The 14,089-nt window shown below is 43.5% G+C and overlaps 1 protein-coding gene across 2 annotated transcripts in view; it reads right to left on the bottom strand.

Annotated features, from left to right (window-relative positions):
- Ints9 (integrator complex subunit 9) overlaps positions 1–14,089 on the bottom strand; it is an 85,759-nt gene that overhangs the window by 32,268 nt on the left and 39,402 nt on the right. For both annotated transcript variants that reach the window (XM_029541601.1, XM_021202927.2), the window contains one exon: positions 12,566–12,652. In XM_029541601.1, coding sequence (XP_029397461.1) covers positions 12,566–12,652 — 87 coding nt within the window. The remainder of the gene's footprint in view (positions 1–12,565; positions 12,653–14,089) is intronic.

Raw genomic sequence — 14,089 nt, 5'->3', positions numbered from 1 at the left:
AGTGCTGGGATTAAAGGCATGCGCCACCACGCCTGGGTTCTCTTTCTGATTCTAATAACTTGAATTTTTGCTTTTTTTCTGTCAATCCAAGACAAGATTGTCAATTTTATTAATAATAAAAATAATGTGTGTAGTGAGTGACTCAGTGGGTAATAGCACTTGCTGGACAAGCTTGAGAACCTGAATTCAATCGCTGAAATCTATGTAAAAAGCTGGATGGGGTGGTAGGCATGCGTAATCCCGAGACTCTCACTGTGAGAAGGGAAAGGAGACAGGAGAATGGGCAGGAAGCTCCCAGCCGGCTAGCCTGGAGTGTGGAGCATAGTGGTGGAAAAGCGAGAGACCCCTGACTTCCAAAAGTTGTCCTCTGACCACTCCAGCACCATACCATGCACACACACCCACACTTTCAGATGTATGCATGAAAATAAACACACACACACACACACACACACACACACACACACACACACACTGGTTTAAACCTTTTTGATTTTGTTGATTTTTTTCCTATTATGTTTTTATCTCCACTTTATTTATCCAGCATATAGTTATGATTTTTAAAAACTATACTGCCAATCCCCATAGTCCAACTGGACTGTTTAGTCATTCGCCTTGGTTTGTTTGTTTGTTTCCTTTTTTGGCTTTTCAAGACAGGGTTTCCTGTGTAGTCCTGGCTGTCCAAGAACTCAGAACCTGCCTCTGTCTCCCACGTGCGGGATTACAGGCATGGCCACTACTGCCTGGCTTCACATTTATTTTTATTACTGATAAACTGTATCTTCCAATTTAATTTTTGCTGTTTGTTTTACCTCGTCTTCATTTCTGTCTTTCCATTACTGCTTTCTTCTGGGCTAATTTCTGATGTAGCTTTTAAAATTCTTTTCCATCATTTTTAAAGTTATTTTATTAACAGTGTTTGAAGATTTTCCATATTGTGAGAGCAAAACAAGAACAAAAGACCTTACAGGTTAAAGTTTCTGTTTGCAGCTAAGACAGTTAAGAATAAGTTCCCTTTGTCCTGTGCAGGTTGAAATTTCTGTTTGTAGGTAAAGAATAAGTTCCTGTGTCAAGTCCCTGCAAGTTAAGGTTTCTATCTGTACTTAAAAATAAGTTCCTGTTTCTTAGATCTAGGTAAACTACAAAACATGTTTTCCACCCCACACTAACCTTGGGACCCCATTCCCATGATTGCCTTCCCTTTGTTCCTTCCCAGTTCCTTCCCTTCCATTGTACCTTTCTAACAATGCAAACAGCCAGCCCTCTCTGTGAACACTTATCTCTCTGATAAAAGGGAACTCAAGAGGAAGGCAGGGCTGCTCTCTAAAATCCTGATGGAGGGAAAGGCTGGGCAGCCCAGGTGCACCCCACATAAAGCTTGCCTCAATTGGACAATCAAAAATTCAGTCTTTCTTTTAGAAATTTTCAAGTTCAATAATATATCTGTATGTGTGAATAACTGATTGTATGTATAACATGTGAGTGGATGATACCAAGGAGACCAGAAGGGGGAGCCATACCCCTGAAAATGGAGTTATAGGCAGTTATGATCTGCATTGTGGAGGCTGGGAACCAAACCCAGGCCCTTTCTAAGAGCAGCAGGTTCTTTTAACCATTGAGTTCTCTCTCCAGCCCTTAATGATATAGGCATTCTAACACAGAACATTTCTACTTGAACTATATCCATTTTATTTTCCCCACAGTGCTAGGGATTCTCAGGTCCTTGTCCATTGTGGATCATGTTCTGCCTCTGAGCTATACCCCAGGCCGGGCGTTTCTACCTAAGATCTCACATTCTCTTTCCTGTTAACAAAAAATAAATAAAATAAACTTCACCAGTGGGGCTGAGAAAAAGAGTGAGTTTAACACTGGTGAGGTTCGGCATAAAGGGAATAAACTATGACTTGTGTGCCCTTTAATACCACCATCAAAAACATCCCTTGATGAAAAAATATTGTTTAAAAATATACATAAGGAATTATCTAGAAGATTAACCTGTGTGAATCTGGCTATAAAATCTAGTTAATGTGCTCCTGATGAATTGAATGTGTGCATTAGGCTTTATTTTCTCCCAAAACAGTGAGCAGCATTTCATACACGCTCTCACACACTCAGATACACTCAGCAACATACCCACCCACCCTCATCTGTACTCTAATGGTTCCCCCTATACTCAGGGTAAAACTTAAGGCTCTTAGTCATATTCTACCTAGATTATTACGAGAGGTACTACAAGATGATGGAAAGACGGGACTGACATAAAGACATGCCTGGATTTCAACCCAAATGTGCCAAAATGACAGGTACCACAGCCAGGTAGCACATGCATTGTCCCTCAATCCAGAGCGAGGGCTCTGAGGAGTGGAGGTGGCTCTGAACTCTCTCTCTAGGGTCTTGAGAAAGAAGCCAAGCTACTACCCATCCTTAGTTCCTCCTCGAAATTCCCACCACCAGGGACTAGTGCTTGCACCTCCCAGGGTCGCCTTCTAGGAAAAATAATGACTTCTCCCTTGGGCTGCAGGGGAGCCAGACTCCTTGACTGCAGGCCAGCGCTGGAAGGTTATAGAGGGCGTGGCTAGAGGAAGAGTGCAGAGTGTAGCCCAAAGTGCTTCTTCCAGGTGAGTGTGTTTTATACAGCTCTCCTGCAACTGGCTCCATTCTCTAGGAGACTAAGAAAGCACACACAAGGCAATACCCACAACCACTCTCCCTGTGCAGGTCTCTTCCCCACTGGATACCTGGCACTTCTACCCTTTGAAGCAGCCTGAACTTCCTTTCCTGCTAGGACTGAGGTCTGTAGCAGCTCTGTGAACACGGGTCACTCTGCTGGAGATTAAACAGTCCTAGACAGCTGGAGGGAGGGTCTGAATCTTAAGGGAATATTTCAGGCATGAGGACGAGAAGTATCTACTATTTTTTTTTTTTTTGTCTTTGGTAACCCAGGGTCTAATTTTAGAAAATTTACTAGAGTCTTTTAGGTAGGAAAACAAGCATTAAAGTTGTTTAAAAGGCTTATGAAAACCCAGACATATTTTCAGATAAACTTACAAACAGCATCAAGAGACACGGCAGACAGCACTCTACAGAGAAACCCCCCTCCTCTCCGTGTTTCTGACAACAATCCATCAGAGCACTGCGGCGAGAGAAGCAGGCTTGTTCAGCATGCCGCTCCTTTTAGTTTGACTAATATATACTGAAATAACAATTTCAGTATTATTCACCTTTTACCTGATTCTGTCACGTCACAGATGGAGTTAACTTCCTTCTCACTTTTGTATATGCTGCACCTAGTACATACAACACAGACACATGCACACACAAACACAGGCACACACCATGGCTATCCCCTGAAAGGAAAAAACCTGCCGGGCGTGGTGGCACATGCCTTTAATCCCAGCACTCGGGAGGCAGAGGCAGGCGGATTTCTGAGTTCGAGGCCAGCCTGGTCTACAAAGTGAGTTCCAGGACAGCCAGGGCTATACAGAGCACTCGGGAGGCAGAGGCAGAGGCAGGCGGATTTCTGAGTTCGAGGCCAGCCTGGTCTACAAAGTGAGTTCCAGGACAGCCAGGGCTATACAGAGAAACCCTGTCTCGGAAAAAAAAAAAAAAAGAAAGAAAGGAAAAAACCAGCAACGCTAGTTGCATTCTCTCTGAATCCACCTGCAAGAGCAGGTGAGGTTAAAGGTTACTCGAACACAGAGTGAGGACCACAGAGAACACCAGACAAAAGGTCAAGTGAGCACACCCGGAAACTGAGCAGTCCAGTGAACTCTGGCTTCAGGTCTGACTTCCTCGATTAGGGTTTTGTGGTGGGTCACTTTAGACAGGGCTCCTCACGACACCACTAGCCTGTATTTACCACACTGGACAGGCCCCTCCCTGAGCATGGACCACGTGCTTGCTTCTCATAACAGAATATGAAACAAATGATGGGTTTCTGAGAGAGAAGTACTGCAGAATGCTCCCTTTCTCTTTTTGTGTTTTTGCATGCTCTGATGAAACCAGCTGCCATGCTGTAAAAAGTTCAACTGATGGGCACATAGGGGAGGGACTTGAGGGAGGCCCTAGTTCAACATGAGGGGAGCCTGGGAGAGATCCTTTCCAGCCAGACCTGAGTTTACCTGAAGCCTGCAAAGATGCAGAAATGGAGAAGCTATACAGTGTTGGGACCATGATGGTATCACATATCTGAAGTCCCTGCAATTCAGGAGACTAAGACTTGAGTCTGTGGTGGCACACACCTTTAATCCCAGCACTCNGGAGGCAGAGGCAGGCGGATTTCTGAGTTCCAGGCTGGCCTGGTCTACAAAGTGTCCAGGACAGCTAGGATGATACAGAGAAACCCTGTCTCGAAAAAAAAACAAAAAAAAAAAAAAAAAAAAAAAAAAAAAAAAAAAAAAAAGACTTGAGTCCTTGAGTTTGAGACTGGACTGAGGAATGTAATGAGATCCCGACACACAAAGAGCTGGGTTTGTGTTCTATAGAGGCAGCATTATAATTCTCGAGGTCATTTTAATAAAGCCCAATTGTACAGAACAATTAAATTGGAACTGACTGCTTTTTATATCTAAGATGGACTTTCACTTCCTTTAGTTGAAACATTTTTTCTCTTTATCTCTAACATGAGGGAAACATTTCTTCCTTACAAACAACAGCAAATAAATGACGTAGAGTGAACATATACATATACATACACTTTGTGTGTCAGGGTCTCATCACAGGCCTACTACACTTCAGGTAGCCTCTAGTTTACTGACCAAATAACAGTGTAATGTAAATGCACTGTAGACAGCTTTCCTGTCAGGGAATAATGTTCAGCACAGAAGTGATATTTTCCTGAATACTTTCTATTAGCAGTTGAATTCATGAGTACAAACTCCCAGATACACAGGACCAACAGTATGAAGCATAAACGCGCGCGCGCGCGCGCGCACACACACACACAGACAGTATATATATATCATGTATGCATGTGTGTATGTCTAACACAGATACACAGTAACTCCTAATTTCTTTTGGATAGCTTATTCTAGAACCTTATGTACTGTTTATGTCTTGTAGATCTCAAAGTACCTGTCATTTCTCTATCTAGAAATGTTTAGAAGTTCTTTTCATAAAAGTTTGACAACTACAAATAATCTAGGAATTTTTTTTATTAGCTAGATAAAAGTCTAAAATTAGGGGCCAGTCAAATGTACTGTTCTTTGGTCTCTTTCTTATGTACAATGGCTGATTTTTACCAAGCTGGTTAGTTTTGTTCACCCCATCACTTGCCCTAGAATGGTGTCTTGCTACATTTGAACCAATATGGTCTACAGAGTCTCTTACCCCTAGGCTGTAGGCTTGAGTACAGGGGCAATAGGTCTTAAGCTTTGAAGGGAGCTTTTTCACAGCTATATCCTGATCTGGGTACCTGGTAGTTACTTGTCAAGAATGATCCCCTATCAACACCTACTGTGGCTCGCACTTTATTGTCCCTTGATACTGGGTTACTCTGTCATTTACCTATCTCCTGACATCTCCTTGGACCGAGCTTTCCCTAAAACTCGTATGTGTATGTGAGGTCACACTTACGGAAGGGCACTTACAGATGCACTCAAAGCCATTAGGATTATTAGCTGATATGGATAAGTAGGATAAGGAAACCCAGAGGGAACTGGTTCTGTTTCTGGCTTTCTAATTTATCAAAGTCAAAATTTCATAGTCTAAATTTTTCATAAGTACTTCTAAAAGATTTCATCATTTCATCATTTCTTTTCTTATCACACTTGAGTGCCTAAGGAACTTCTTTCCTGGGCCACTGACATTGAGCCAAAGTTCCTGCTGTCTCTTCCCGCATCTGAGAAGCACAAGCAGCAACCTAAGACTGTGGGGTTTTGTTAAAGAGTTAAGACCTTTAGGCCTACAGGGATCACTTAAAGGCAGACAACGAACACATTGATCGGGTTCTAAGTGTTTGCTGAACAAATGGACAGAATATAAGAGCAGAATACAAAGAACAGGAGAAGCAGGAACTGTGTCTACCCTCAATAAAGACCACTTGACATCAGCGTTGCAGGGATGGGTTGCAGGGAGGTTTGATGCTGTACACTGAGCTTATCAAAAGCGAAGTCTCAAAACCACACATTTCTCAATATGAACCGGAACCACTATAATCCCGATTTTTGTTTTGGACCAAGTTATTTCTAGAAAGAACAAAGGCGATTACTACAGCAAAGCACGAAGAGCAAGCACCATTCGAGAGTGTCCGGATGAGCTCTGCTTCAACTCTACAGTCCCTGAAAACAAAGCAACTCTTCTTCATAATTTGGCTTTTTAAGTGAACTTGCTGACCAGGACAGCTGAACCACACTAACTCTGAGCCTCAGTAGGAAGTAATAGAGAGGTATTTTTTCTATCAATACCCTTGGAGTTTGGGTACCATAAATTGGTCCCTCAAAGGCTAACTTACTGACTTAAAAGGAAACAATGGGTCTGGGATCACAAGGCTCAACAGCCTGTGACTCTCTCAAAGTACAGCCATTCCGTGAGGATCTGCCTTACAGAGCCCTTCCATGGCTAACTTCTAAAACTATGATGTATGTGTACTTAGAGATAATTTTTATGTATTTTACAGAAGAAATCAGCACATATCAAAAAGCATGGCTGACAAAGTTAAATAGAGGCAAGTGTGGGCTTAGAAGCAGTTTCCTTTGTCCACTTGCTCTCAATAAAAAAGGTGGCACCTGCCGGGTGGTGGTGGCGCACGCCTTTAATCCCAGCACTCGGGAGGCAGAGGCAGGCGGATTTCTGAGTTCGAGGCCAGCCTGGTCTACAGAGTGAGTTCCAGGTGAAAAACCAAAAAAAAAAAAAAAGAGGCGGCACCTAAGACGAATTGGGGCTGGAAGGAAGGCAGGTGTGCCCTGGCTGCTATAAGTGTATTAGTCACAATTTAGTTGCTGTGATAAAACACCACGGCCAAAAGCAACTTAAGGAAGAAAAGAGTTTATTTGGCTTATGGTTGGTTCCAGGGGGTTGGAGGTCAGGGTTTGAGAGGCACGGCAGCAGAAGCAGGAAGCCGAAACACTGGAAGCAGAGAGACTAGGCAAGAAGTAGGGACAAGCTATAAACCTTCAAAGTCAGCCCCCATTGGTGAGCTGCAAGATCTCACTCCCCAAAGATTCTGCCCCATGGTGATGTACTTCCTCCAGGGAGACTGCACCTCCTAAAGGTTCTACAACTACCCAAACAACCATGGACCAAATATTCAAATACATGAGCCCGTGAGGGACATTTTTCATTCAAACTACACCACCAAATGTCTTGCTAAAAAACAGGCAAAGACTATTTAAAAACGCCACCCACAGTATCCACTTGGTCCACACAACACCACACATGGTGGTTTAACAATCTTTTCAATTTTACAAATGAGGAAAGTGAGCCCAGAAGAGATGAACTGACTCAGCTACAAGAAACTGAGCTGAAATTCAAAATCTAGTCTGTGTGTCCGCTAAGCCCATACTTTTCAAATTCTTCCTATTATATAGTTAGGCCTGATAAATTCCTCAGCAAATAGCCAAGTAATGTCAGAGCAAAAGAATAACGGCTTTAACATGCATTTTAAAGTCTCCTGAAAGGTGAACCTTCATCTGTTCTTAATTCCTTAATGCTTAAGAGATGGTTATGACAATATCTTATTATTTTTATCATTTTTTTAAAATGCAGAATCTCACTAGTAGCTCAGCTTGCCCTTGAATTTTTCTTCTGCCTCTGGTTCCCATCTTTCAGCTGTTAGAATTACAGGTATGCACCATCATACCTTGAAATGCCTTATAATGACTTACTATTAATTATGACTAAGGATTCTAATCTTATAAAACATTTATAATAAAAATACCAGACATCAGAGTACTTTCTTTTGCGGAATATTTTGCTTTAAAATTTCTCATTAAAAAAATCTAAATTTTAAGGGGAATCTGAGAAAATTCTATTGCATGGGTTTCTCTTCCCTCCCAAACTGCATCTTCTACACTATAGCAAACTGTAGTGTCAAAATGAAGACGGATGGTTAATGTCTTCTACATAAATTTTAGGGACATGTCAACTAAGGCAAGAAGTCGCACAACTGTCAAAAGCAAGAGTAATAGGATTCTTGAATATACATCCTAATAATAAATCAAATGTTAATTCAAACCAACTCCAAATGATTTAAGAGAATTTGTCAGATTTTTTTTGACCAATGAACTTGAAGATGTTTAATTTATTGTTTTCTTTACTTGATGGCCTTATTACAAACTCAAGCTACTTAGGTGCATTAATTTCAGGCACTTGACCAAGATCTATTTTGAGAATCCCTATGTAGTTTGAAGTAAAATCTTCAAGTTTCAAATCTGACTCCCAGTGATTTGCTTGAATCACACAGGACTTTACTTTAATGTGTAAGTCAGCACTTTAAAATACATTTAAAAACCACTCATACGCAGCCAGATTTGAGCTTATAAAAAGGAAAAAAAAACCAAAAAAACAAAAAACAAAACAAAACTGAAAGAAAAAAGGGAAGATTTGGCAGTTCACATTCCTAAACAGCCAAGACACACTCAGTGCGCTTCGGCTGCTCCAATACAGGAGTGTGATAACCAGTCCAGGCCGCATCTCACGCCTCTAGCCTAGAAAAGTCAGGGATTGCATCACCCAGGGAAACATGATATGTTAGAGGAACCTAAAATAACAGGCATCCTTCAAGATCAACTCCTTCAGCTGACCAAATGAAGCACTCCTAGAACCCAGCCAAGGCATAGCTCTAGAGCTCTGATACCTGATGACAATTAAATAGGGAACTTTGAAAAAAAAAATTCTTCTTTTTCTAAAAAATGTTTTTTTTCCCCTGGGGGATAACAACATCCTGCCCTCCTGTGTGCACACACAGATGTGCTTACCATGTGTGGGAGGGTAGAGTCACAGATTGATACCAGATGTCCTCTATTATTTTCTACCTTATTTAGGGGACAGAAATCTCCCTGAACCTGGAGCTTGCTGTGTAGGCTGGACTCGTAGGTCCCAGCTCCTGGGATCTGCCTGTCCCTGCCTTCCTCTCCCAAAGCAACAAAACACAGATAGATGTCTCGAGTACCTGGCTTTATGGAAGATGCTGAGGCAAGAAACCATCCTTAAGGAACCATCGCCAGTCTCAATGAGTACTTCCATCTTAATACCAGTCCTAATATTTGTGCTTAGTTTATTTAAGATAGAAAGAAAACAAAGCTGGGGCTTTTGCTTTATCACTTTTGCATAAGTAGACTATTCCCTTTGCCATCAATAACTAAGGTCCATCATGTGTCTCAAAGCCAAAATGAAAGCCCTGGTCAGGGCCAGAAGGCACACATTCATCTCCAGCAGTGTACTGTATCTCTGCTTCTCTTTCATGGTACCCTTTCCTTTCTAGCCTTTACCCATCAGTGTTGAGCCACACTCGAGAGATTTGCTGAGCATCTCATGACTAATGCCCAGGCCACTGACACTATGCTCTCTTCTCTCAAGCTCCATTCACACTCTTCCTAATACATATTGACATTACTCTGGGAGCCAGTTGTTTTGTTATGTTTTAAAAAGAATGGGGAAGCAAGGGGAAAAATACCTTTTTGTGCTCAAGGTCACAGAAGAGGCAAATTAAGACTTAGAACTTCCCAAGAAGACTTGGCCCAGGACTTGGGAAAAATCAGGAACTCTGACCGTTGAATACTGCTTCTGATGTGCCAAAACTATTTGCAGCTGAGTACATAAGAACATAAATAAACAAGAGGAAATACCAAGGCAGGCCAAGGCATTCGTGGTCTACTACAGGGAAAGAAAATACAGTCCCAAGACTCTTTTTTTTTTTGGTTTTTCGAGACAGGATTTCTCCGTATAGCCCTGACTATCCTGGAACTCACTTTGTAGACCAGGCTGGCCTCGAACTCAGAAATTCACCTGCCTCTGCCTCCCGAGTGTTGGGATTAAAGGCGTGTGCCACCACGCCCAGTTCCAAGACTCTCTTAAGGAGGCAGGTTGTCAGGACCTGGGGTCCCATGTGTTCCAGTGTGCTCGGGCAGAGAGTGGCACAGGAAGGGCTGAGAAAAAGGCAGTTGAGACCGTAAATGCCACACAAAGAGGGCAGGTGACCATGTGCCACTGTTGGGGAGTGGCCAGATCAAGGAAGCCATTCAAACAGACAGGACACCTTGGGTATGGCACACCCAGATGATTCTGAGACACCTGCACTCCCTCCTACCAACCAAGGAGACATCCAGAAGATCCCTGCAAGACAGGAAAAAAGGGCACAGAACACCTACTTCCATTCCCAGCACATAAAGGGGGGGCTGCAGGATATGCCCTCAAAGACTGACTGAGCAGAGGGTGGAAGTGTGGACTCTGTAGCCTGAAATCACCTACAAAGTCAGAATCTGTCACTATCAGATGACCCTGGGGGGAAGTTACCAACCCTCTCTGTGGCACTTCTCTTCTGTAAACTCAATAATGCAACTACTCATCTCATCAAAGCGTCAGTTCCTTCTGTAGGAACACATTTAGAACAATGTCTGGCAGAAAAAGCAATCCATAGGTTAAGTAAGCACTGTGTACAAGGAACACATAGAGGAGATGTGTGCCTAAACTCTGGAACACAAAAACGTGATAGCCCATGTCTACAGGAAGACTGGTAAAATCTAAGACTGACATTCTGAGGCCGGGATGACTGCTATTATCATCATTATCATCATCTGGGGACAAGGAAGTGACGGGCAGGACAGCTGGAGAAAGGGGCGGGATCAGGATTTCTCAGGAAGTCTAATGCAGTTTGATCCCCAGGCTCTCCATGCCAAGAGCAGAAGATGGGATTGGGAGTGAAGGCAGCCGTTGTTACTGGGATTAGACACGACAGGTCAAGCTGACCGGTGTCCTCTATTGAAGGGCAGGTAAGAGTGCATGGGTGTGGGATCCAGCCAGCTCCATGCTCCTTCCATGGTACTTATCCTTTACCTTACCTCCCACAATCCAGTCTCGTGGTCCTTGCATGACACTACCTAAACTCTGGGGATGGTGACTCACCTCCCAATTTCCACATCCAATGGCCTCATCTCCATTTTACTTGCTAGTTTTTTGTTGTTGTTGTTTTGTTTGCATGTGATTTCTTAGGCACAGCTCTTACATGGACTTAGAACTTGCATATGAAGCCTAGGCTGACACAGTGTTCGGTCTTCCTGCCTCCCATTCCAGAGTGCTGGGATTACAGGCACATGCCACCACCCACAAGCCTGTGCTTTTGGAACCTTCCTATGTCCCGGCTCCCACTTGCCTTTCTCATTACTACTTTGCGGCCTCCTTTATGCTTACTGATCCTTTTAACCTCACTCAGGCACCTCCCTGGAGCTGCAGTCTTCTCCAAGCTCACCGCTTCTGCCCTAGTTCAGACTTTTGTCTTCTGGGTCTGACATGGCCCCCTGCTGGTCTCCCTGTCTCCATCTCTGCAGGTCTCACCACTCCCATGCTGCTTCCAGAGTTCCTTTCTTCCAAACCAAATGTGGTCATGTCATTCTCCTTACAGGCCTCCCTACTACCGACCTGCACACACTCAATAGTGCAAGCCTCAACCTCCCCTGTAGGAGACTGTATAACCTCATTCCAACCTGCCCCTCCCTGCTTCCCTTCCCTATCCACCTATCAACACTGAATTTCTCACCATCCCATGACATGAAACCAGATACCTCTTCAACACAATTGTTACGTGTGTGTGTGTGTGTGTGTGTGTGTGTGTATATGTGTGTGTGCACGTGCATGTGAGTGGTTGTGGTGTATGCACATGCATGTGTTTACATGTGTGGAGACATACAATGTGCACATGTGTGGAGCTCACCAGTTCTGCCCAGTCTAGCCAGCGAGCTCCAAGGAGCCCGTTTCTGCCTGTCATGTACTGGGCTTGCCTGCTCACTCTTATGTGGGTTCTGGGGATTGGAACTCTGATTCTCATGAATGTGGAGAAAATGCTTTATCCATCCAGTGACCTCTCTAGCCCCCAGCTTTTATATAACAAATCTTTTCTTACAGTCGATTCACATCATCTAAGAAACGTCCTCCTCAGCTTCCTTAAACAGCAAACATTATTTTCTTACTTAAAAAAAATGACTTATTTATTGTGTGTATGTATGTTTATGTGATGTATGTTCTTGGGCAAGTATGTGACAAGGCACATGTCAGAGGCCAATCTGTGAGGTGTGGGTCTTTCCTACCACATGGGACTTGGGGATCAAATTCAGGTCTACAGGCTCAGTGGCAAGTCCCTTTACCCACAGAGCCCTCTTGCCATTCCTAGTTCTTTACCTTTTGAGTGTCAACCACACTGTGGTGAGGACTCTTTAGACAGTCCTGGCAAGCCCTGAGTGACCTGGACCATTAGACCCAGGCTCTCCATGGAGTCATGTGCTCCCAAAGCTCCACAGCCCGCATGGGGCCTGAGTGTGAATTAAAGAAGCCCTCCCACCTCCCACTCTAACGAGGTCTGTGCTGGAGTACAAAGAAGACTTGAGAAGCTCTGGAGCCAACAGGGAGTTCTCACCGCTGTATATCCTTATTCTTCCACAAGGAGGCAGACTGGGCCTTTGGCACTCTTTCGATGAAATTCACCAGCTCTTCCATGAGAAGCCTGAGTTTAAACAAAGCATAAAGAACACTGAAGAACAATGTGCTGTTAACACTACAGCTGGGGATGGTGGATTTGCCCACTTCTCACTAGCCTGTTTCATGAAACAGGCATTTTCAACTGATGTAAGAAGCTGACACATACTTTGGGAATCAAAAATGCTCCAGTTAGAGCAGTGGTTCTCAACTTGCCTGTTTGGGGGTGGGAAGGGGTATGAGAATGACCCCTTCACAGAGGTCATACATCAGATATCCTACCTATCATATATTTATATTACAACTCATAACAGTAGCAAATTTACAGTTATATTAAGTAGCAACAAAAATAATTTTAGGGTTGGGGGTGTCACCACAACGTGAGTAGCTGTATTAAAAGACTGCAGCATTAGGAAGGTTGAGAACCATTGGCATAGAGGGAGACATCAAGAACTAATTTGAAAGCTGCCCTAAAGATCTGCAGTGAGACAGACTTCTGCCATCCTGAGATGGAATACCCAAATATAGCTAAGGGAGCCCAAGGAGTGCTGTACTCAGCTGGCTCACGGCTACACATTGACAGCACCCCTGAAAACTAGATGATAATCAAACAGCTAGAAATAGAGCCAGACCTGGCAGCTCATCTCTGTAATCTCACCACTTGGGAGGCTGAGGCAGGAAGATTGCCATGAGCTCTAGAGTAGCCTAGGCTACATAGTGAGTTCTAGGCTAGCCTGGGTTACAGAATGAGACTGTCCTCAAAAAAAAAAACCCCGATATATCCACCTTCCTACCCACCTAGAAATAAATTTTCAATATCTGAATCCAGATCATGCTAATATTGATAACCAACACAGGGTAATATCCTCTCTGTATCAATTTAGAGACAACAGCAACATATAAGTTTATTGGCAAACCCAAGCACGTGCACTTCACATCCATCTGTTTCCCTAACTACTGTCTCCTTCTCCAGGCAGCAGTGCTGGCCCCAGCACCCCACAACTGGAGGCCCAGGCTCATGCTCCTTGACTGCCACCGTTCTCAGACTACAGCATAGCGCTTGCAATGCTCTCTCTCAACCACGCTGCTGTCTTGTTTCCCTATAATGGCAATTTCGGGTCCCTGGAATCCCTTCCTGTTCTTGGATAAGCTGTAGGTCATGTTTTCACACTAAAGGTCCTGTTTTATTTCTAGTCACTAGCTCATCTTGTTGGGTATCCGTAAGACGCTAGAGTACAATCTAACAGTTTACAGTACAACCCTGTATATTGGATCCTGAAAGCTTTACCTTATACTGGTTATTTCAAAGCAATACATTATGTGTGGATTTTCCCAATAATAATTCTCTTTCTAGGTTTTTTCCTTTCCTTTTCTCTCAGTAACGGATTCTATGGTAATGTACACCATTCGCCTACACTGTAAAGGCTTAGCTGGGGTAAGAAGAGAGGACAACCTTCTTGGTTGA

This window comes from Mus pahari, chromosome 8 (assembly GCF_900095145.1).
Source record: "Mus pahari chromosome 8, PAHARI_EIJ_v1.1, whole genome shotgun sequence".
Classification (NCBI taxonomy): Eukaryota; Metazoa; Chordata; class Mammalia; order Rodentia; family Muridae; genus Mus; species Mus pahari.
This window is presented reverse-complemented; position numbering and strand designations above follow the sequence as displayed.